Source organism: Diorhabda carinulata, chromosome 6 (assembly GCF_026250575.1).
Source record: "Diorhabda carinulata isolate Delta chromosome 6, icDioCari1.1, whole genome shotgun sequence".
NCBI classification, from domain to species: Eukaryota; Metazoa; Arthropoda; class Insecta; order Coleoptera; family Chrysomelidae; genus Diorhabda; species Diorhabda carinulata.
This window is the reverse complement of record NC_079465.1, coordinates 19,812,394-19,837,848: the sequence shown is the minus strand read 5'-3', so window position 1 is coordinate 19,837,848 and position 25,455 is coordinate 19,812,394. Positions and strand designations below refer to the sequence as shown.

Sequence of the window (25,455 nt, the reverse complement as noted above, 5' to 3'; positions counted from 1 at the left end):
TAGACAAAAGCTTGTAAAAACTGAAAAACAAACATAAAAATAACTAAATAAAAATACAGATACAATAAAATTTCAATATACAGAAGGAAAACACAATGATTAACAAAATTATAGTCAATAGTATAAGGTTATAATTAGTAAGTCCATAGCAAAATTAAACCTGTATGCAGCATGCCCGGAATTAAATATTACAACCAGAATAAGTCATTTACAGACTAGAAGGCACTTTCTAGTAAGTATGCCCTCAAATTATTGCAAAATGTGGGAAAAGATGATTTGATTCCAATAGGCAAATGGTTGTGCATTTTTTGCATTGTAAAGTATTGAGCCCTTAACTAATTCTGTACATAAGTTGATAATTTGTCTCAATTTTAATGTGGATATTTCCATGACTTCTTAAAATTATATATTCACATTAAGAAAATATTTTATTAACGAAGGAAAGTACTACAGACAGTATAAATATAAGTTTTGGTGTAGTGGTAAAGTGAAGAGTATGCTCAGTAGAAACAATCAGGGCAAACAAGGAACTATAGAGAAAATAACATACTTTTCCAGAAAATTACTCTAAAATACTTGTTGGAACTGATTATGACAATTTTAACAACTTTGTCAAATAATAACGACGTGTTCGATACAAAAATACATTCGGTATATAACTATAAAGTTTGTTATCAAAGTATTTATTCCTGCAATTGCACTTTTATCATGTTTTTGAATCTCAAGTTTCACTAAAAAGTACTCGATCATCCGATATATATCCCCGATTCATCACCGTCATCTTTTTCCAAATCAAGTAATTTACCTCCAGTCTCTGAAGACGATAACTTGGTTATCGAAGCGCGCGTCAGAGAGTGTAATCGTGACTTTTGCTGTGGTAGTAGTTTAAACAATGTGTTCAGTAAGTAATTTCTTGGTAGAAAGATTTTGGAAAATACGGACAAGTTGAAAGAGTGATGTAAATTCGATCAAATTAATTACATTACCTACGATTTCACAAATTCACTGATAAATTCGACGAAAAAGTGTCACGGATGCTGGGTACAATAGACACGTCAGTATCTATGGTTTTCACTAAATCGATACACGATTTTGAGATTTGGCAATAGTGATATCAATATGTCAAAACTGACGTTGCCGTCATAGAGTTTGACATGTTTGATGGTGAACGTACTCAGAACGTATTGTCATACGACTGGTACTTGATTTGTTTACAGATACTTGAAACTTTCATCTTGGTCAAAAAATGGAATTTAACCACGAACATTTTCAGTTCGGTCATCGCTTCGACTTTTGATGAAGTAAACTGATATTGAAAAACCGTTATGTGACATACCGTGAGATGAATTTTTGAACAGTAAAAACATCAAATTGATGGCTCATCTCCTGTATATTCGACACCCAATGATTTTTTCTTATTCCCGCAGATCAAAAATGCGAATTCAACGTTTTTCTAGACCTCAAGAAGCATATGAAATTATAAATCTTTGTTTTTATCTTAAAACTCAAGTACCAAAGCTTCTAATTTTTGTACTAATACATGTTAGTAAATTCACTTTAGTAAGACCCTCGTAATATTAAAAGTTATATCGTCTGGTGTACGGGCTTTCAAAGAGAGCTCGGAAAAGGCCAGTCACGTGTCGTCTCTCGCCCTTTGGCAGGACTTTATATACAACGGGAGAATGTCGTTCTTATGTAAACATTGCTCCGTTTCAGGCGATTTGATGCGAGACCGATGTCGATGTTTGCTAGGACAAGCCGACCGTGAGATCTCCTGGAGGTTCATAGTTTACTTCGCTTTCTATATTAAACTCGCTGTTTGCTGCCAAAACATGAGGGATTACTGTCATAATAATGAATATTTGAACTCAGCGAGATTTATAGATTATTTGTTTGCATAGTGTGATCATTTTTGAGAAATCACTTTTGCTACGTGTTTGAAATAGTTATTTGTATGCCAATGACTGAAAGTGCTACTTTGTTGGACGAGTGTGAAAATTGCGAGACGAGCGAAGCGAGCCGAGCAACAGACGAGTCGTATTTCAGCCGCTGAGTACACAACATTTTTTAGACGGCGCATAAGATCCAAAACTTTCTCAATTACATTGAGGAAAGAAAATAAATAATAGAGAATTATAAATATTTTATTTATTGAACAATATAATGTATGTAATGATATTTGCAATATCAATCTTAATTATTTGCAACAAATAATGTTGATTGTAGGACAATTATTAATATTTATTGGATGGGATGCAAATGAAATATGTATACCTCTAATAGATGTTGATGGAATCTCTGTAGATACGTGTCGTTCTTCGATAAAATTTATTGATTGATTCGTATTTGTGGCGGAAGAAAGTATTTTGTTATTAATTCAATCTTGTTTGCTATTGAGTCATCTATATAAGCTTTAAGGTTATGCAAAATCATCGAAGTGAAACTGTCAACTCTCAACATTGAAGCTGCTAAAGTCACAATTAACAAACATAATTAACTACTCCAGAGTGTCCCGAAAGTGTTTTGCAGTACGGAACTGCCACTTTCACTACATGGAACACTTAAAACGCAACTTTCGGTATGTAAATGAATACAGAACGAATAATTTTCAGATGGGGTCGTCTATAAAATAAATTTAATAGAACCTTCAATTACAATGAAAAATATTAATGTGGAATCAAATTGTGGCTGAAGCAGGTCTTGAACTATAGTTACTATGAAAGAAAACAACGATTTTTCAAAATAAATCAAAACAAGTCAGAAGTAATTACTTGAAATGTATCAGATAGCGAATCGGACATTCCATTTAAAGTAAGAGAGTGTGCAATTGCTGCAGTGGGTTGGAAAAATTAAAAATGTTGCCAGTTGAAAAATATGAAGAGACGATCAGCAGGATACTACCCAAAAAAATTGGAGATTTTGTCGAAGGAGAATGTAGAAAGATTTATGAAAGGAGCAGAAGATGACATGATTATAATTAATTATTAAATAAATCTATTCCTTAGGTCGTAATAAAAATAGAGATTGTAGGAAGACAGAACTGATGTTTGTACGAGAAGATAACGTATTTGATGAAAGGACCTTTCTTATAATCGCAATTCCAGAAAGCAAAATACCTACGCGAATTTGTGGTCACTGTTGAAAATATTTTTGACCTCCTCAAAAAGTATAGAAATATTAGACCTCCTGCTGTCATGCTCGTCATATTTTTTATGATTGCTCAGAACCTGAATCTACCTAATACTCAGCGTTTCTCCTGGCAGCAGCAGTAACAAGGAGAATGGAAGTCGAAGACTATGTTGAGAGTTCATTGCAAAATAAGGTCCAAGCCAAGTATCACAGCATCGAATGAAATTAACATTAGACAAGAAATTCAAGAGAATATTCATCGAGGAAATGGACTTACTTTTAATAACTGTGTATTGATTAATGCTGTTTTCAATGTTAAAATAGTATTCATTTAAAATAATTGAGTTAATTGTCAGTTTAAATAATGAAATAATTATCAGTTTTTATAGTAATTAATCAATTATTCTTTGGAGCTTAGAGGTAAAGCTTTTACAAACTGATATGCGAAGGTTTTGAGGAATGTGACGTTTCCTATTTTCAACGAATGTCACATTTGATTAAAGGAATTAGATAAAGTATAAATATATCATAACAACAAACGTTAATTGCAGCATGTAAGATGGTTGTTTGAAAACCACATTTCACCACATGGTACTAAACAAACGTCAGATCAAAACTAGAGAGATTAACGAAGATGTTAGCATATTAAAAGCATTTTCACACATTAAAATGAAATTTCACAGGAATTTTTCATTTGGTTTAAGCACTAAGTTGGATTTTTTACATCAAATAATAATTGTTTTGTATATTTACTTAAGGGTTGAAAGTGATAATCATAAATTATAACACTTCAAAGATCATACAAAATCTAGAAAGCAACAGTTATTCTAAAAACAGACTGTTATGGTTAGTGCATACATTTAAGGCGGATTCACACCAACGGCCACAGTCAGATCAGGTAACGGTCAAGTCAAGATCGCTGCCTCGGGATCTCAAGGAGAGCGGGCCCGCCGGTTTTGATTTGACTGTGCCCGCCGGTTTTTTATTTGACTGTGCTCATACCGTGCCCGCCAGTGAGAACAATCTCATTGAGATCCCAGGCAGCGATCTTGACTTGAATGTCTCTGACCGTGACCTGATCTAACTGTGCCCGTTGGTGTGAATCCGCCTTTATGCACGCTATACTTAGGGTCGATTTAAAACAATATTCAAAGTTTTTTAACTAATAACAAATTTCTTCATTTTCTTATTTATTAGACAATTTATATATGTTTTTGTCTTTAAATCGTCTTGATTTTAGGTCTCTTCTGTTATAAAATTAGATGTTTTCATGTATCTTTCAAAAATTAATGAAAAAAACTAATTTTATATAACAGAAGAGACCTAAAATCAGGACGATTTAAAAACATGTCATGGAGCAGTGTGGAAGATAGTGGAATGTAGAGGTATATTGGTTTTTTTCTGACACATTCTAAGAAGTTTATCGGAGAGGATTAAGCTAATTGCATAGGACATTAAGGAAATTATAAAAGAAAGGTCATTTGGAAGTTCCAAAAGAAGACAAGCATCGATCAGTAAAAGGATAAACGATTATTGTATTGTATTATGTATTTTTGAATGTGACATGGCGCGGTCGTCATCCATTATACTTTGTATTCTATTACGAGGGTTGTTGAACCACGTTTTTGGAACATACACTAGAATTTTCGATAAATTTCCGCGGAATTTAGATTATCTTTGTCAAAAAACAAATAATAATGGATTGCCCAACAAACACTGGTAAATTCTTTCCACCAATAGCTATAAGTACAATAAAAAGCGAGGTTATGGTTCCCAGCTGTTCTCTGCGCTTCGTAACAGCGATTTTAATACAATTTTACCACAGCGTTGGACAAAAAATGTTCTATATATAATGACCACATACCAAAAATGCCTAAATCCATCAAGAAAAAATTAACTAGAAACTTGAGATTCGGTACTTTCAATTTTTTCGTTGTGTATATTAACTTTAATTCCATCCATAGAAAATCTAATCATTAGTAGTATGTTGTAGAAATTCTACATTGAATGTAAAACAAAGATACACATATTATGGAAATGTATGTCGGATAAATTTGTGTCATATTAGTCAACGATATATATTTACATAAAAATACCATTGGACGCCTCTGAAAAACAAGCAGTTAGACATACGACCCTGGCGCGACGCACAAATAGCTTCGAAACGTCACACGTGCTGCGGCATAAGCGACGCCACCGCAATATATATTATATATTAAAATATGCACCGTCACCAAAACAGCGTTTAATGTGACACCATTAATATCATCAGGCACACTTTTATGGCCCAAATATCTCCAAAAAATATAACTACACAATTTTTTCATTATTATTTATCGCCATTTTTTAAAAACTTTGTAGTACACATATTCTTGAATTTTTGAGGTTAGGTATCATTTTTGTGGTTAGGTGCTATTCATTATTTTAGATCTTACTCTTTGGTTTTAATTCTTACTCTGTTCTTTTTTAAAAATGCCTCGGAAACGGAAATCTGGTCTATCCAAAGATTAGTCGCGGGGTCGAGCACTAAAAGTTGCAGGAAATCTAAAACTTCGTTTCACGCAGAGCTGAGAAGAAAACAGCAAACAGAGCAACTGAAACTCCTCTCCAGGTACTAGTTCGTTCAGAACGACAACTAGAAGAGCGATAGAAACGCCAGAACAAGTGCAGAAGAATTCATAATGCAGATCACAGATCAGAATAATCTAACATCTATAATGTCTTGGTGAGGCTTACATTCAGTGATGCGACCTCTTATACATCATATTAGGCCTATTGGCCAACTTTTTTACAGTCTCTTCGCGTTTCGTTGCGTTAACAACTCTTCTTGTAGTGGGTTTCTATAGATTTGTGGTGTTTGATGATCATTTCCTGGATAACTTTTTGTTAGGCACTTCCAGGTCCACTAGTTGACGGAATATTTTAGATTGGGATCTCTGATTTGGAAGCGCAACCTCACAGCTCTATTCCAATGTTCATAAAGTCTTGTAGATGGATTCCTAAGTATTTGGCACTAACTGTTTGTGGTATTTCCGTATTGTCTAACTTAACTGGCTTAAATTTATTGATTTGGACTCATTAACTTTAATCTTTCATTTTTGTAGCCACTTCTTCAATTGTACAAGATGAGCCTGAACATTTTTGCTGCTGTTTGTGGTTTTTGATCAGACTGTATCAAAAAAACTTCCTGTTGTTGTATACTGTGTCTCTGGTATATCTGATGTATACAGTATGGAAAGTAGCGGGCCTAGTACACTACCCTGTGGCACCCCAGTGCTATAGTAAAATTTTCCTCATTAACTTTTGTTTGGAAAGCTCTATTGGTTAAGTAAGATTTCAGAAGTGGTTAGTACTTCGAGGAAATAGTTTTTTCAATTTGTTGCACTGTCGAATGTTTTTGTCGGAATCCAAATTGATGGTAGGGATCTAATATTGCGGAGGTAAGTCTTATTCTATGTAGGAGTAATTTTTCAGGGAGTTTGGACATTGTAGGTAGAAGGCTTATTGGACGGTAAGATGACACGTTAATTGGGTTTTTGCCTAGTTTACCAATAAACAGTGGTGTTGTAGTGCAGAAACGCTCCGGAACGTCGTTCTGGTACTTCCTAATTTTTGACGAATTTTTATATGTATTACAAACAAGGGTTTGAACCGAACCCGAACCGGAACAAAAACCGGAGCGAATCGGCTTGTTTTTCCGAATCGAGTCCGGAAAGATTTTTTTCTGCTGAACGGAAACTCGAACAGAACTGAAACAAATACGTGAACCGGTTTTTGAACCGGTTCAATGGAAATTTATAATAGACAGAAGAAAAAAATATTAAATTTTAAAAAAGTAAAGATTTCATACATAAATTTTAATGCAAGCGGTCCACGGACCGTACGTTACTCATCCCCAAATGGGCCAGCGGCTAATGCTAAGAATTTTTATTATACATTTGTTGTGAACTAGAATTTCCAGATGTTGGTTTCCAGTATTGGTAGATGTTTTAAACTTTATTAGTTTATTACAGTGATGCTAAGAAAAATGCCAACAAACGTACCGATTTTCATCTGAAATGTACATTGCTGGGAAATTCTCATATTTGTAGTTTTTACATTTCCCACCCTTAGTGTAAGAATTTGATTATTTAAAACCATTTTTCTAATCAGTGTCAAACCATCTTTGCGACAGCACATTTATAGAAAGGGGAAGTTTTAGTTAGTGAATAAGTGCCACACAAAACTATTGTATGCATTAAAACATTTATTACATACAATGTAATAATAAGATTAATTAATAAGTACTACTGTTAGCAAAACATTCTAGGCACGCTACCTAAGTCAAAGTGTCGATTAAAAAGTGTTAGTGTCAATTTCGCATATTTCTAAGAACCTCTTGCAACAAGATTTCGGGCGCGCTACATATATGTACTTATGTAGTAGTTGCATTTTTCTATAATCTTCAATCTAGTAAACTTAAAGTGTAAGTATATTCCATTTTCATTATTAATAAAAAAATGTCCGTTTTTTTTCCTATTAAATAATAGTATTTATTTTATTAGTAATTTCAACATGAGTGAAAAAAGAACATGGTGTTTTCTTGTATTGTTAAAAATATATATGCAATATTTTTTGAGTATCTACTATGTGTATTTTATAATTTGTTAACTAGTTTTTATTGAACGTTCCTATTATAATTAGCACAATACCACTGCCAATCATTATGATTTGTGCAACTTTATGTGATTTTGGCCAATATCCGAGTCTCAGAATTGCATTGCATAGTAATAGGTCAGAGCCCGGTGCTTTTTTCGGGTTTAATAATTTTATTTCATTGTATATTTCTTTTGGAGTCAATGCTTTTATGGTGCTTCTTGTGTTTATAACAGTTACTAAGTTTTTGAAACTTCATTGTATGTGATAATTTTAGAAAATTGATTAACCCATCCAAGCGATAAAATATTGATTCATTTCTAAAGGCTTCAATACGAGCGAAGCCGCTGATAAAAGCTAGTTCGATATAAATACAAAATGTTCGTTCCGATTCTGTTAAAGACCAAATATTTGTTGAAAACTTCGTCTTATAACTCGAAAGGAGTTGCGTGAAGTTTCCGAAAACGTGTTTTTGTCAAAGGTCGACTTCTTGTTTGACTTTTCCACTTCGAAATACTTTTGATCGATGAAGTGGAAACTTCTAAATTAGTTTTTGGTGGAAATGGGTGTCTGCAAACTACTTGGAAACTTCAAATTTAAGTATGTAACTCGATGCACGGTATAATAAATCGTTGTCCAAAAGATGCGCACTCTATTGGAAAATATCTGGTTCGTTATTAAAGAAAATTTTTCATAAATCATACAATTTAAACGAAACACAATCATTTGAAAAGTTTTCACAATGATTCATTTAAGAGCTTGATGCTTTTCAGCTTCTTCATTACCAAGAAAGTTTCTACATTTCGTTGTTTATCTTGTTATGAAGTTATTTTTAGTGACCTTTAACATTAGATCTTTCTCTTCGTATTTTTTATGCATATTGCCTAAACTTGACATCATTTTGAGCTGTCTCTCAACTCTCATAGAGTTGACGCATTAGCATCTAGAGAGTGGTAAAGAACTAATTAAATATTCAGTCTTCCGTATCATACAGTCATTTAACAGATATTTAGTCATGCCAACGAAATTCGAAAGAAAGTAGATCACCAGGAGCGGTAATTGGACACTAAAACAGTGATCTGAGGTTACTTCTGCATAATACATTAAAAGCTTGATACTCTCTTCTACATTAGGAGTTCAGAATGAGTTTAATCTAGTGACTCATATAAAAGAGTTACCAATTTGGATTTGCACCAACGCGATCCTTTATACGTTCCATAACCTTTGAATTGGCCGAAAAAAACACACATAAATTTAATAAGACATCTCGTCACTTTTGGAACGTACATTGATTGAAAACGATTTAATGATCAAGGCTGGGCACATTTCTTATATCGACGAAGCGGACTTGCTAGTAAACAACCGCCTTGAACTTGATGTTATGTTTCATTGATTGACTCATAATACCATTCGAAATAAAATCGAAACTTACCTGTCGTAGTCTAATCTACAATATAATTTTGAGTCTTTAACAAAACATGTATGAATAAGATGGTCTCCACACGCACAGCACTGTACACAAGTTTCGTGGTAAGAGACGTCCATTATTCTCAGAAGAAATCGATCGGTGATCGGGCGACAGCACACGCCACAAATACCGCCGCTAGTGAGGCCAACACCTGCAGCTGCAAAGAAAACGAAATTATTTATTTTTTCCATGAGATTTGACAGTGTTTTGATATAGGAATATAAAGATGAGCTGAATATGCATAGAAATTTCTAAATTCTTACATCTTTCTGTATGATTTAGTGTATAAAATTTTAGATCTTTCCTAAAATATTTTGATAAAGTACGAAATAAGGTTGAAACGTCAAAATTAGGTTCTTGACTTTACACCCGAAACCAAAGAACCATCAAAACAATGGACTGAAAAGGGAGAACCGGCTCCAAAGAAGACAAAGATCGTTCCATCTGCAGGTAAGGTCATGGCGTTGGCTGAAAAAGGAAAAACAAACAACGACGAGTATGCTGCAATGGCCAAAATTAATGAATCAAAGTTTAAATTGCTACTTCGTGCACTCTATTCGCCAGATTTAGCCCTTTCGGAATATTTTCTGTTCCCAGACTTGAAAATATGGCTCGGTGATTTTTCCAAAATTTTGGTGGTGGTGGTGTTTTCTTTGTTGGGTCAGGTACTTCTGGAACCATCCTCATATGTATAAATAGCATGAAAATTAAGACCAACATTTTTGAAGCACCGTGAAGCTCCTACGCCTTTTGATAGAAAGCGATACATAACATTTGAACTACATACGACTGTACAATAACCCAAAATAATACTGTTTAAATTGAAATTTAATATTTTACAAGACACCTGCTGTTCAAGTCCATCAATCTTCTAGTTAAGACAAAATTTAGTGCAAATGCTGTCGACTGCGTTGTTAGAATACATTTAACAGTTCTAGGGGGTGCTAATCCTGCTAAACAAATCCTTTTGTTGCTTATTTAACTCTTTTAATCAGAATTTCATGCAACGTCATACCTATTAGTCCTTAGTAAGTCACCCTACTTCGATTATTTAAAAGGGTGACTGGGCTGCAAGTGTTCTGATGATTTGATTTATGGAATGATTGCTTTAAAATAATTTCATTGTTATTTAAAAATTTTCACTGCTTTCTAGCCATTAGAGGTTGCGTCAAAATAGATAAATCCCAAAATATGGAAAAACCACGATTTGTTCATTTATTTTCTTAATATATTACATAAAAAAATACAAAAATATCCATGAAAAAACTGTTATAAATATTTATTTATATTTAGGTTTTTATAATAACTTTTTTCTGTTGAAAAAAATTTTTTTTTCATTATTTATCGGCTGAAAGAAGACATGTAGTTAATGTTCGTCCATCCATTTTGTGTCCCAGCGACTTCGTGGGGGTTAATAACGAGCAAATTATGTAGAAAAAAAACCTTTGGGACTCTTTTTTTGAAGAAAAATCTCCAGTCAGAAGGTGTGTATTCGAAATCACCAAGACGAGTTACTAGCAATTGCTTGGCACTAGACGATTGATCCATTTTGTGCAAAATATTCCACAAATTCAGCCTCAATTTATATACAAATTGAAGGTAATTTTTGAGTCAAGCAAAGTTTTATGCTGTTGGACGTCCTCAATCTCTTACTAATCAATTCAAGTCGGCTTCTAAAAATATATGTGGCTGGTTTTGTACTGAAATTGATGATTCAAAATCACTATCCATAAGCATGTAGGGAGGCCGAATTTGAGGAGCTTTCAATATTTTCTTCTAATACTTTGAAGGGAATAGGTGCATGAAAACTGTGAGAATTTAATCTAATAACTGATTTAATACTAAAGTAACAATCACCATGGGGATTTTATCGTGTTCTTCAGTTCATTAACATTTCAAAATTAGTTTTCTCTATTTCTTTTGGTCTAATACTTTGCAAACAACTTGTGGTTCTAAATTTTTAAGTAATCGTAATATACGTTTCTCAAAAATTCGCAAATTGACCTATAAATTTTTTTCAAAATGAAATATGCAGAAATACGATAAAAATCATCGTTTTGGCGGCACCGACTAGATAAGTTTTCAAGCAATTTATATCAAATACCACGCATAAAACTAAACTGGTGGCGCTTAATAGAAAATAGATTTCAGTTATTTGAAAAAGGCATAAATCTAGATTGAACCGGATTATATTTAAATCTAAATTTTTGTAATGATGAACTTAGAATCTTTCTTCTCGTTACCAATTAGATAATGAATGAGATTTAACAGATGAAATTCCGGAAAATCTTGTTCAAACTACATAAATTTCAATATATATACAGGATTTCATTAATTTCTTATTCCTTAGACCTTTTGATATGTTTATGTTTCAAAATTTTCTTGATTTTAGGTCTCTTCTGTTTCAAAATTAATTTTCTTAATAATTTTTAAAAGATAGATAAACTTTGACGTTTCGACTTCATATCAAAATATCAAAATAACTTTCTTCTGATAAGAAAAATTAATTTTTCCTTAGTCATTACAGGATGTAAGTAGATGGGGTAAAATAATGCTGTGATATAAGAAAATTTTTCTCAGATCTTTTTTGTTAAGAAATCGATTGTAAAATCTATTGAGAATGACGAATTTGTATCCATTGGGCATGATCCGCTCCTGGCCTTCATTAATTAAAAATTTATAATGTTCGAATGTATAATTTGAAAAATATACTTCTGATTTCGTAACTTTGAATGCCTATAACTAAGTTTTTTCACTGCATGATTAATAAATCACATTTAACACAAAATGTGTCAAAAATAAAGCTAAAAATTTCATAAAAACTCGTCCCAGCTCCATTTCGAAAACCCAGCCGACAATGTGCCAGTGCCCCCGAATATCACCTGTAGACCCAATTGGCATTATTTACGGCCCGCAATAACAACGTAGGGCCTCCGTCTCTCATATTATATGAATCGATTAATCATGCTTCAGTTCAACCCCGTAATCCCGTTGATATGCGATTATTCGCTAGTGCGAAACAAGGAAGTGGACAAAGGATAAGTTACAGGATTAAGATATATAAACAACTTTTCCAGTTAAGACCAAATTATTTTTTTAATTTGATAAATATACAGCCGTAGAATTATCTCATCAAAAACCAATGAAAATAATATTTTTTCGTATATTATATTTATTAATCAACTGATATTAAACAATTAATAGTATCTATGAATAAACAATTAACTATAATAATCTGATTACTATAAATCAGTAAAATAAATCAGAAAACATTGTTGGAAAGATATACGAACCAAATACCAAGATGGTTCTGGCTGGTTGGTCCAAAGAAACCACTCCATAATTTTCACATATTGCACCCCAAATTTTTTTAATTACAGCATATAAATTTGAGATTTTTTATTTCCAGGGAAAATATCTAAGCCTTCAGTTCCAACTCAGTAATACCGTCTATTCGAATTTTAAAAGTGGAGAATGAAGCTGCTATTAGATTATCACACCAAATTTTATTAGCAAAACCAAATATATTTAATTTAGACATTTAGACAGCTCTTTCGAATCAACGTCTTGTGCATTGATTTGCTTCTTCTAGTCTCAAAGAAATTTCTTTGATTATTTTGTTAAGATCTATAATCATACGACAGCCTCAACAATTTGTGTCAGTTCTGGCGAAGCATGTAAGACTGTTCTGAGATCGGGAACGATACGCGATCCTTGAGAATCCCCCACAGGAAAAAATCACAGGGTGTCATGTTCCACGACCGTGAGGGCCACTCAACGCATCCTCGTCTGCTTAACCATTCTCCAAAATGAACATTTGGATCATTTGCCAACGTAAATCTCAGAACATTTCCAGATAAAACTTTGGTTCGTCACGTGACTAAAAGTAAGGAAAAATGGGACCATCCGGATGGATACCTGCCCACACACACACCCCAGACAGGTTTAATTCCTCTTCAATGAAGACGTGAGGTTTCTGGTCATTCAAGTTTTGTCACGCAGTTACTTTGATTCACCGTAACGTTCAGTTTGAATTTTGCTTTATCCGACCACCAAATGGAGTGCTGGAACTACGGATCATCCTCGTAAAGTACATAGACGTTAATCGACGATGATGCATGCGTTTCAGTATTCGTCGTAAAGAAGATAAGGTATTGGAAGTTTTCCCGATAGCCGCACTGTAGATTGGTTCGGCTGCTCAATTAACGATCGTTCAGGAAGCAGCGCGTCAGCAACAGAGCCCGTTTTTAAGAATTTCTGATACGTTTTACACACTGTTGAACGATTTGGTAGCGGCGAGTTCGGAAATTTGGTAAACATAGTTATTATCCATTCTGAAAAGGCGTCTACTCGACGAGCACATATAACCATGACACAGACACAACTGTTTGAAGTGAAAACATGTTTCGTTCTAGTAATTTTCGACAACGTTGCCAGATTTACGACAATATGTGTACTAGAAAACGTTGCATGTGACTTGCATCAACCAGTAATGTAGCACGAAGTTATTAATCAATGTCTCTTCTAGTATTTTATAAATATGGCTCAAATTCTATTTAAATATTTATCTATGTATTTAAAGAGGCTACAGAACAGAACGTATGTGGAATACAAAATGTATACGTCCCTGTTCACTACCATTAAGACTTTCTTCCCCTTTCACTAACTCGCATAGACTCTAATTGATAAAATATTCCAAATATGTTTACACATTCGTGAGCGCAAAAAACGATTAGTTCTGCTTAGTTGTTTGCTTGAAATTTCACTTTCGATTTTGCGGAGGTACTGAACGGTATTCAATATTTGGAAGTTGGGCCTTTGAAGTCCGAAACCGAACCAAGGGGAGAATTTTTTCCACATACTTTACGGATTGATAGCTGGTAAACATTTTTTGTTGTGTCCAACAGTCGAAAAATTCGATGTTTGGCATACAGAAAAATGGATTTCATTTAATGAATTTTAGAAGGAAATAAATTGGATGTTTAGGGATGAAAATACAAAAAATGTTGTACAAAAATATATTTATTTTTCAACTCAATCTCCTTTTACCAGCGTTGTTCAATAAGTTTGATACCCTTTTTATAAATAAGAATCGTCGAGTTCCTCAAAATAGCAATAAACTACCGAAATCACCTCTTCATTGTTGGATAGGTATTAGAGAACCGAAAATAATCCGAGGGTACTAAATATGGCGAATAGGGTGCATGAGGGAGCAATTTAAACAATTGATTAATTTTTGCAATGATGGTGCATGGTCTTGATAAAATTTAGCCAAATGCGGCTTTTTTTGTTTGATTCCTTCGCTCAAACGTCGCAATATCTTAGCATAATACTCGTCGTTGATAGTTTTTCCTTTTTCAACATAGTCGATGAAAATTATCCCACGCGTATTCCAAAAAAATCGACGCCATGACCTTGCCTGCACATGGAAAGGTCTTTGCCTTCTTTGAAGCCGTTTTTTTCTTTTTAGTCCATTGTTTTGATGGTTCTTTTATTTCTGGTATGAAATGATGAACCTACGTTTCATCCATGGTTATGAAACGGCTTTATTTCTGTGAAACATTGCCAAACACTCGATGGAAATATCTTCTTGAAGCTGTTTATGTTCCTTTGTGAGCAACGCCGCAAGAGATATTTCAACTCCTATTTATAGGGTGTGGACGTCGGAACTGTAGTTTTTTCTTTTCATCTTGAATTTCGTTCTAAATTGTGATCAGACTGTGGAAACGCGGAAAGAACTTCTGGACTTGTGAGTGGAAAAGAAGAAACAGTAGCTTTAAATATGTCTGGTTGAGGCTCAATTATACGTGTAGTCTGTTTGTTCTAGAGTCCTTTCCTTTGGAAATACATAATCTTTTGTTTGAGATATTCCTGGATGAGAATCCAGAATGGAAATGTTTCGTGTAAAGAAGCAGAATTCTTATATTTAGACGTCGGTTCGCATTAATGGACGTGATTTCTTTTACCGGAGTCCTTTCTCCTATTCCATTTAGTTTTGCAGTCGTTGGTGACACATATGGACCGATATCATTTTTATTAATCGATCCACGTAACTAATACTCAATTGGGACGGAAGTTACGTCGTGAATTGTGACATATTGAATATCAACTGTCAATAGCGTCAACGTCAAAGTCAAACGTCTGATGTCTTTCTTCCTACGGTATAATACGCTTTTTCGCTTGTATACCATTATATAATGAATCGATAACGTAGAAATATGGTATGGTATGCAACTTTAAGGTCCGGGGTTCGAATCTCCAATCAGATATAAAAAAAAGATCTACGATGACCCATAATACAGATGACGTTGGTTAGGTTAGGTTAGATGTCGCAGTACTCAAGATGGTTGATACAAGTAACGGATAACTCACATGGGATCATAAAACTTATAAGTATATTGGAAGCCGCCCCAATCAACCTTATAGAAGCATTTGAAATGTGGTTATATAGACAAATGCTAAAAAATGAATTAATCTTAAACAAGACAATACAGAAATTTTGACGACAGATAAATTTCCGAAGTCATATCGCGGTCATGTCTTCAGAGGAAATCGTTAACGGGCTCTACAACTCATGTGAGTAAACTTCAATCTCTGAAGACGATAACTTGGTTATCGCTCATCAGACAGTGTAATTTTGGTGTAGTGGTGATGTAAACAGTATGCTCTACACCTCATGGGCAAAATAGAGGGCCGAAGGAGTGTAGGTAGGAAACAATCTCCTGGTTGAGGAGCATCCGGGAATGGACGGGCATAAATAGCATCGAACAATTGTTTAGAGTAGCTGAAAACAGTTTGTCATTGTGATTAACAACGTCAGAGGGGGCTGAATACGAGAAAGATTCGAATAAAAAGTTAGGTAGGTTTGTATTTAAGGGATCAAAGAAAATAACTGCATTTTATAAACAACAGATACGTCTACAGGATTTATAAGGATACAAAGTGGCTAAAATTACCACCCTGTAGGACCTTATAGAAATCTCAGGTTATGTTTATTATTATCAACATGCAAATCCATTTTCCCACAAATAATTTCTTTTTTAATTTTCTAATTAATTTTGTATAATTATTTCAAAGTGATATTAAAAACATCAACAAACGTAAAACATCGACTACATGATCATCAGTACCTTTATTAAAAAACAAACGTCATTAACTTCTTCGTAAAAACAAATGATTATACCGTGTCCAGATGTCAACACCTCCGACGTGTTTACAAACTTTCAGTGTCAAATATTCGACCCAGCGTTGACTGGTTAATTGTTACATAAACAGAAAAACGCTTCGACTTCATTCACCGAACAACAACATATGGAAACTGGTTATTTTTGTATATTTCACATTTTTAGATAACTAGAATCATTCAAAGTTTTTTCCATAATTTAAGAATTTTGGCAATTAAATAATTATTATACCTTTCAACAACCATTAATGTACGTTTTCGGAACTCAACTAATTTACGCGACACCTTGTATAATTTGATTATATTATCTAATTAGATAGTTACGAGCACTTAGTTGATGACATTTTGTTATAGTTATTTTTTATGTTCGTAATAATGTGTGTACAGATTAAACAATGTATATACCTAATGGATTATTCCGTATTATAATTTTTATTTTCATTATGGTTATTACAGAAAAACCTTTTGATAATTTCTGTCCAAATAATAAATATCTACACAATTAACAACTGGAATAAAAAAAACAATTTGACTTTAAGAAAAAAAAAAATTAATTTTTTACGATTTGGCACCACTGGCAACGCTTAAATGAAATTTCATATGAATATACATTTGTTTTTATATCGGATTCTTAAAGAGGGCGCAAGTTACATGGTTCCTACCAAGTATTAAAAATTTTTCATAAATTACATAATTAATACTAATTTTCAATTAACCTAGTACACAGGGTGTCCCACGACGAGTTAAAACTATCTGTATAGTTCATGAAAATTTTCTACCGGATGTCGACCGTAACTTTGTTATTTTAAATAGGACAACCTGTATATTAATACATTTTTGAAATCTACGTGAAATTTTAGTATACTTTTGTCTAAAAACTTTTTCTGAAAAATGCATACTTTTTGAGTTATTAATTTTTTTGTAAAAAATTTGACCCTTGCAGACCCTTATACATTATTTTTTTGCGAGAATACCCTTAAAGATGAAAATGATTTCTGTTCGGTTATATTTAGCAAGGTCAGACGTATTTGAATCTATGTTGAAAAATTTTTCATTTTATACAGGATATCGTCAGATATGGACATGAAAGAAGCCATAAAAAATATAGGACAATAAAATACGGTCTAAATGAAAATGCAAAACGTTCAAAAATATCATTTAAAAGGCAAGTTACATCCTCAAATGTTAGAGCTAACCAAGGAAGAAAAGCATCAGGTCGCTGCAGTTGGATTTGGATGGAGAAAACATTTCAACTGCTAGATTTACTTGACAAGAATAATCGATTCTACTAAAATTTCAATGTCAAATGAAGTAAATTTTCTACAGTTTTGTCAAAATTTAACATTCCTACAAAAAATAGCGAAAAAAACATGTTTGTACTAGTACTACTGAATTGCGCCAATTATCATGTTAAAAGAAAAATGTCTAAACTAATCTGGTTGTTTGGTCACTATTTAGAACATCAATAATTCGGATTTATTTGTGGTGTGACTTGAAAAAAGTGAAGTTACTATGCTACGGATGCCTGGAAATACTGCTTATACGTCGCAGTTACGTATATTACAATCAAAGTCTTCAGAAGAGGACATGAGGACTCCGTGCTAGCTGAAATGACGAATTTACAGTTAAGAGTGAAATGTATCCTCGCGAAACATGTGACGCTATATTTACTCAAAAGATTTCCTGGAAAGTTTCCGACCTTAACCTGAAGATGTCGGTATTTATCAATATAATGTTACGAAATCATCTCCGCCCCGGAGCCGGTCCTGCTTGGATTTGGTAGAATTCTAAAATTCAGCGAAGGCGTTGCGTTTTTTGAAATACCCGGAATTCGTTTGAAGTTTTTACAGCAAACAGTTTATTCAAATTGCTTCTTTTGAATAATTTCTAGGAAGGTCTATTTATTTATTTGTTTTGTTTCTTTATTTTCTAGATATTTGGAGAATTACTTTTTGAATACATAAGGACTTTACGTAGCGCAGTGTAGTTCAGTTTATAATAAATAGTCGTAGTGAATAGAACGAATTAGCAAAGTAAGCGAGAAATTTGAATAAATTATTTAAGTTAATTAAGTGATTTACTATAAGTTAGTCAAGTGTAGTTTATATAAATAAATTAAGAACCTCTAAATGAAGACGAAAATCATTACAATAAGTTGGGGAATATATATAATACAATGGAACTTTAGTTCCTATTAAGGCATGATATTATATTATATTATATTATATTATATTATATTATATTATAATATAATATATTATATTATATTATATTATATTATATATATTCATATGAACATTTGATAGAATCTTGTAAAATCATTTGAATCCTTCTCATTTGGAGTTGTTACAAACTTTCATCCGGTAAAATGAATTAAAAGTCCTTGATTGACCTCGGAAATCACCGTACCTAAATTCAATTAAAAATTTAGGGTATATTTTCAAAAATTGTTTAGCTAATATAAATATTATAAATGTTATGCCCAAGCCAAGTTATGTAGTTGCGATTATTTCTGCCAAAGGGGGTTTAGTTAAATCTTTTTTTTTCTATTTGTGTTTTTGTACATACCTAAAATGTAATGATTTTGGATATAGATGATTAAAGAAATATTTAGATACTAATATAGATCAAATTGTAAATATCTGGGTAATAATACGTCAAGCAACTCTCAAAATATATTAAAAAAATCAGTTTGCATTCTGTACCCCCAAAAGGCTGCAATCATTTTAGAAGTTTTAGCATCAAACAACAATATTTTTATTTATTATAATAAACATCAAACTTTACCCATTATTTCGGCAAAAACTTAAAATTACACTCCAGCCACGAAAATACAGTTGTAGTACTGAATTTTTTTTACCAAAATCACTTGAATACGCGTTCTTTTTTATTTTATCAAGTTAAACAATCTAAAGTCTGGTCCGCCATGCACTTTTGGAATTACACATGATTTTGAAAGCCCTCTAGCGGAGTTTTCCCGTTCCTCATTACCCCGCCATTTTTTTACGATGGGCGTGGTCGACGCTGCCAGTGCGTTGAGACGCCCCGCCCTAGAGACGTCGAAGTGTACGCGTCGATTCTTTACTCCATACTGGGGGTTAAGGGTAAACGAAAGCGGTCTTAAGAGGGGAATTTCTTGAAAAGATTTCTTTGTGTAAAAGGAAAATTTTTGAAAGTTGAACCGAGACAATGGACGATTTTTCATGCTGTTTATTTGGGTTCAGTAGATTTGGAGAACAAATAATTCCAAGAAGAACTCGTAGAAACTTTTCAAATATTTTAAATGTTGATTCAATTTCAAAAAAAAAAGAAAATAACACAACAAAACTTCAAATACTCAATTTTTTATTTACATCATAACAGATTTTTTTGTCATGTCTAAATTAAGTTAATTGTACCTTCCAAATAGGATTCATATATCTGCTCATAATGACGAGAACAAAGAAAAAAATGAAGAGACTTCTGCAGCATACAGGAACGATCAACCCAAAGACTCCTTCAACAATTTCAAGGGGACATTTTCGAACACCCATCATACAGTCCCGACGTAGCACCGAGTGATTTTCATCCTTTCTTTGAACTGAAGCAGTGGCTTGGAGGGCGGCGTTTCCAAACTAACGTGGAACTCAAAGACAATAATAATCCCTCAAACCTGACTCAGGGATTTCCAATTTGTCTTCATTTGTCTTCACTCCTCCCCGCTATACCTGGTGACGTATTTCTGGAAAATCCAACAGCCTACGCTGCTCCTAGAGATTACGCACGCCCTACTAAGTTTAATTTTGTAGGTATATATTTTGTCTATATTGTTTTGTTGGTATATATGTAAAGATGGTAAGATTTAAATACTCAGTGATTGATTTTTTATTATTGTGCTATCCCTTCGCCATTCTCGACCCTAAAATTAGCACCCAAAAAACATGATTACTTTATTTTTTATTTAATTGCGCTGGGGCCACGACAGGACTAGAAGTATTGATCACCTGTAGCTGATGCTATGAACATCCTCAATCCGTCGCAAATTGAGTCTCCTCAAGTAAATGTATATAAATAGCTCGTAATAACGTTGCTTTTTTTTCAAAAATTTCTTCTTTTAACTTGGACCTGTATAATAGCTACATTTCTTAAATTTCGCTAGAAATTGGTTAGGAATTATATAGTGCTCTTGGTAAAATATTCCTTTAAATTGAGTAGACTAAAATAAGTAAAAATTTTTCATAATATTTAATATTAAATCTAATATTTTTTTTAATTATATATGTCGTAAAATAACATTTAATTTTATTAGATATATTGTATTAGTTCTGCCATCTATCAACCACTATATTTATCACAAATAAAAAATTTCTCTCAAAAGTTAGTAGTTTTAATTCGTGGATACTAGATGTCAGGACAATGTAATTACTTAGTTGTTAATATAGACATAGTAAATGTCTATGATTGTTAACTAATAATCTTGTTTACATATAAATCATACTTTTAAAAACCTTTATAAATATACAGAATACTGTATTTCATACGAAAAAATATAATTGATAGGTTAATTTATCTAACAATAAGTATATTCTTTATAATCAGATGTGGTTCACTATTGTGATTTTCTTTTTCGAATTAAAAAGAATTCATAAATGTCTAAATTAATAAATGTTTGTCTGGATACACAATCTTTTTAAATTGAATAGATTATATTTGTAGTTGATGCTAACTCTATGTTATTGGCAAGGCTGAAATATTTATACAAACGAGTACAATATAAGAAATTATGAAGAACAATTCTAACATTGACAAAAATATATACCGTTACTTTCATTGTAATAATTACTATAGTATTGAAACAAAAATTTCATCGAATGTTTAGTCTAGTATTACGTAGTCTATGAGCTCCATTGAGATCTATGTTAATGACAGTTGAGAGTTGACAATTGAATTTTGAGAAAAGTCACGGCATTACAAACAATTTTTCGTCGTTATAGCTATCGGGGAGTAAATTTTGTTTTCGTAAGTTTAGTTAATTAAACAATATCGAAACATTAAACAATAGAAATGTTTCGTAACCAATACGATAGTGATGTGACCGTTTGGAGTCCTCAAGGGAGACTACATCAAGTAGAATATGCAATGGAAGCAGTTAACCTAGGTTCCGCTACAGTTGGCTTGAAAAGTAAAACTCATGCTGTACTTATTGCATTAAAAAGAGCTTCGTCGGAACTATCGGCTTACCAAAAGAAAATTATCAACATCGATGATCATATTGGAATAACCATTTCAGGACTTACAGCTGACGCTAGAATCCTAAGTAGATATATGAGAAATGAGTGTCTCAATTACAAGTATTCGTTAGATACTTATATGCCGCTGAATCGTCTTATTAGTATATTAGGTTAGTTTTGTTAGCATTAATATTTAAATATATTTTATAGTGTTTATATTGAATAGGTAACAAAATGCAACATTGTACTCAACGGTATGATCGTAGACCTTTTGGGGTCGGTTTATTAGTAGCTAGTTATGATGAATCTGGTGCTCACATTTATCAGACTTGTCCTTCTGCTAATTTTTATGATTGTAAGGCCATGTCTATTGGAGCGAGATCCCAAAGTGCTAGAACTTATTTGGAAAAACATTTAGATGAGTTAACGTCTTGTTCATTGGAAGAATTGATTAAACATGGTTTAAGAGCTTTAAGGGACACTTTACCTCCAGAAGTAAGTACCACTAAATATATAATCCATAATTTTTTTTTCAATTATGTTAATTTAGGTGGATCTAAATACCAAAAACGTATCAATAGGATACGTTGGTAAAGGTCAAAACTTTAAAATTCTTGAGGAAGAAGAAACGTCTCCGTATCTATCTCTAATTGAAGGTGAAGAACGTAGGGGTGGCGGAGGAGGTGGTGCTGCAGCAGATGATCTTCCTGCTGATCCGCTTAGAGAAGATGCGGGGGACGAAGCTCCCAGGGATCCGGTCCCGACCGTAGCAATGGATACTACAGAATAATAAAAATAGAAAAATGTGGTATTACGAAGTGTGGATCGTTTCGGTGGAATTTTGGATATTGGAAAAACTTGTCGCCGTGGCTGTCTCTATTTTTATAAATAGAGGCAGCCACGGCCTTTCTCGAAACGGAACCATGTTATTAATGCTATTTTTTATGTGTCTCAAAATTTTTCATTAATAAATTTACTGATTGCTTTTCCTTTCATTATTTTGAATCTTCAAAAATATTTGTTCACTTGTGGACTGGGGATACTCAAATCTCATTAAAAAAGCGAAATTTTGCAGAATTTACCCAATTATGTGACACTTTATATACAATAATTAAATTCTTGAACAAATTCTGTACATTAGTCTATTACTTTAAAAGACATATAACCTTGATTTGATGTCATTCATTCAGATTAATCGAATGTTTTACTTTAATAAAAAAAAGACATTTACACAAATTACATACAAAATTTTTTCTACTCGCAAAAATTTTATCAAAACACAGAAGGCTCACAGTAATTTTTCTATGAAAACACCCTGTTTTTATCTGTTTTTACAAAGACAAAGCTTATGGAAAATGTTTCCCGATCTCCTATTCTTTTTTTCTGTGCGCTAAATAAAAAAAATATTGAAAGTAATTATAAGAAAAAACTTATGTACTTCTATGAAAACAACATAATTAGTATATTTGGAAACTTTTGACTTCTTTAACCGGCGTTACGGTCCTTTGAGAACCAGAGCCTTCTCAACAATCGACTGTACTGGGCATGGTGCCTCCAACGTCGAACCCCTAGCCGGATCAGGTCTGCCTTAACGACCTCCAACCAGCGAAGACGCAGTCTTCCTCTCAGTCGTCGTCCTCCAGGGATTCCATAGATGGATCTGCGGGGGTATCAATCAGACGCGCCCTCTGGATGAACGCCATCAAACCTGGCTCGCCAAACATTGGTCTCAGCGAAGTATCGCAGGATCTTACGTTCAAAAGCAGCAGCAGTTCAAAATCTGCTCACTTGTCGTCGTCACAGTCCATGTCACGTATCAATATATGACTATGGAACAGATTATTATCTTCATGAGAGTCCTTTAAACTTGAGCGTTCTCTGTACTACTCAGAAGCATCAGTTCCCCGCAGCAACTCTTGCCTTGATATCCATTGTCACATCATTATCTTCAGTTATCAAGGCCCCAAGATATTTGAATTGATGGCAAACAGGTAGCGATGTACTCTGACTTGGAATGTGGTTTGGGAGGTCAGAGTTCTCATGGACATGGTTTTCTGTTCATTGATTTTGAGTCCTCTTGCTTCAGCTGCTCACTTGGACTCAATCGTTTTTAAAAGAGCTGAAGTGGTTCTTGCTATGATCTAAAGTTTTGACTTTAACTAGATATAGAAAAAGAATTAAACAAGAAAGAAAGGCTTTTATGTAGTGGCGGCCCGTGATAAAAAAATATACCTTGTCTATATCTTCGAAATAGATACAAGTTATATTATTAGATGGCAATGTGGTAAAATAATAAACACAAAAAATTTTCAAATGTTTTAATCACAAAATTAAAAATACAATTTCATATTAATATACTTTTCACTTTTATTTATTTAGATGGTGGTTTACTTTTTTGTTTTTCGAGTTGAGCTCTGAAATAAAAATATTTTGTAAATTAGAGTTGTCTATTATTAATAAAGAACCTTACCTCAATTGTTTGTTAAAATCATCTTCAACGTTATCGTCTTCCCAATTATCTTCCCATACACTAATATCTTTATCATCTTTTTCTTTTCCAGACCAATCTAAAACAGATTTTGCAAATCACTTCGACATAACCACAATTTGTTTAAAAAAAAGTACCTTCTACGGGAAATTCCTCGAATTCATCATCTTCTTCTAAAACTCCCAAATCCATTTTTGGTTTTTCCGACATACTTAATTTTATAAATAACGAAGGTAGTGTTTTTAAACTAGAATAAATGAGAACATACAATAACATAAAGTTATAAGTGTCAATTGAAGAAAACTATTGCCAACAGAGTGAAGTTAAAATGAACTAATTTACTATAAATATGCAACCACTTTATCAATTAAGTGCGCCATCTCTTGGATTATAAATAACACTAAAACATCACAGTGATAGGTAACTATAGAAATTCATATACTATGAAAACAGAACTTTTGAAGATAGCTACTAGAGGACGATAAAAAGAATATTACACTTATTATAAAAGTTATTCACAACAATCAAGATAACATTACATTATTAGATTATTTATCATCCTTAGTTATACACGTGCAACTAATATACGTATCAATTAAACTAATTTTTCTATTCAATTCATTTCAACAATTTCTCATTTTTTTATCTCATAAACATACAGGTTTTCCCAATTTAATGTTTTATTTTATACCAGGAAAAGTAAAATTAGATAATAAATATGTACTGGGTGTTTGATTGTAATAATTTTTAGCTCAAGATCGATGCAAGCAAAAAATAAATAAAATTGAGGTTAAAAAAATTGGCGCAGTTTTTAATTTTATTTAGTGCATGCCTCGAATGATTTATCTCAAGAAAAAACCGTTGGCCGATGATCTCATCTTTTTCTGAGTTCCTCAATCGATGATACTAAGATTTTTATCAAACTCTTGATGTATTATCGGATATACAAAAAAATAACACTAAAATGTTACGAGAAATCAACAAACATATAACGCATCCATTTTGTTTAGAATACGAACAAATTTATCTTTCACATGAAAAAATAATTGTTGTTAATAATGTGCGAAAAAGAAATTCGCGATAAAAATAGTTTTAAAATAGGAAAAAAGTTTGTTAAACCATTCGATATAGAATTTTTAACTGACCTACTGATTACATCATCTTTTACACCAAGAACTCCTTTTTTATATCAACCCTAACTACAGCACGGCTTGGCACTTGGATCGATCCATTGACGACGTCATAGCACCAGCGTAGGGCTAAGCGTGACATCATGCGATAGCGGATGCGATGTTGCCAATAACGAAATTCTGCTTGCCAACTAAAGATTTTTATAAACAAG

General features: G+C 33.0%; 3 protein-coding genes across 3 annotated transcripts in view; 1 reads left to right on the top strand and 2 right to left on the bottom strand.

Moving 5' to 3' along the window:
* The window catches only part of LOC130895167 (LIM/homeobox protein LMX-1.2), a 29,978-nt gene extending 10,614 nt beyond the window's left edge, over positions 1-19,364 (bottom strand). The window contains exons 1-2 of the mRNA XM_057802340.1: positions 19,203-19,364; positions 9,197-9,389 (exon numbers count right to left, since the gene is read on the bottom strand). Of these exons, the coding sequence (XP_057658323.1) occupies positions 9,197-9,389; positions 19,203-19,206 (197 nt within the window). The 5' untranslated portion in view covers positions 19,207-19,364. The remainder of the gene's footprint in view (positions 1-9,196; positions 9,390-19,202) is intronic.
* Positions 19,365-21,329: 1,965 nt separating this feature from the next.
* Positions 21,330-22,615, top strand: LOC130895324 (proteasome subunit alpha type-1). Its single transcript, XM_057802551.1, has 3 exons — positions 21,330-21,795; positions 21,852-22,120; positions 22,176-22,615. Exons 1-3 carry the CDS (start codon positions 21,459-21,461, stop codon positions 22,413-22,415), a joined length of 846 nt encoding a protein of 281 aa, XP_057658534.1. The 5' UTR covers positions 21,330-21,458; the 3' UTR covers positions 22,416-22,615.
* A 1,313-nt stretch (positions 22,616-23,928) lies between these two features.
* Positions 23,929-24,439, bottom strand: LOC130895325 (26S proteasome complex subunit SEM1). The gene is made up of 3 exons (XM_057802552.1): positions 24,251-24,439; positions 24,096-24,192; positions 23,929-24,039 (listed from the first exon to the last, which is right to left on the bottom strand). The coding sequence occupies exons 1-3, from the start codon at positions 24,387-24,389 to the stop codon at positions 23,997-23,999; spliced, it is 279 nt and encodes a 92-aa protein (XP_057658535.1). The 5' UTR covers positions 24,390-24,439; the 3' UTR covers positions 23,929-23,996.
* Between the last annotated feature and the right edge of the window lie 1,016 nt (positions 24,440-25,455).

Coding starts and splice junctions, on each gene's coding strand:
- LOC130895324 (XM_057802551.1), top strand. CDS start 21,459: ATGTTTCGTAACCAATACGATAGTGATGTGACCGTTTGGAGTCCTCAA. Junction 21,796..21,851: donor TCGTCTTATTAGTATATTAG/GTTAGTTTTGTT, acceptor TATATTGAATAG/GTAACAAAATGCAACATTGT. Junction 22,121..22,175: donor GGGACACTTTACCTCCAGAA/GTAAGTACCACT, acceptor ATGTTAATTTAG/GTGGATCTAAATACCAAAAA.
- LOC130895325 (XM_057802552.1), bottom strand. CDS start 24,389: ATGTTATTGTATGTTCTCATTTATTCTAGTTTAAAAACACTACCTTCG. Junction 24,193..24,250: donor CGAGGAATTTCCCGTAGAAG/GTACTTTTTTTT, acceptor AATCTGTTTTAG/ATTGGTCTGGAAAAGAAAAA. Junction 24,040..24,095: donor GATTTTAACAAACAATTGAG/GTAAGGTTCTTT, acceptor TTTTTATTTCAG/AGCTCAACTCGAAAAACAAA.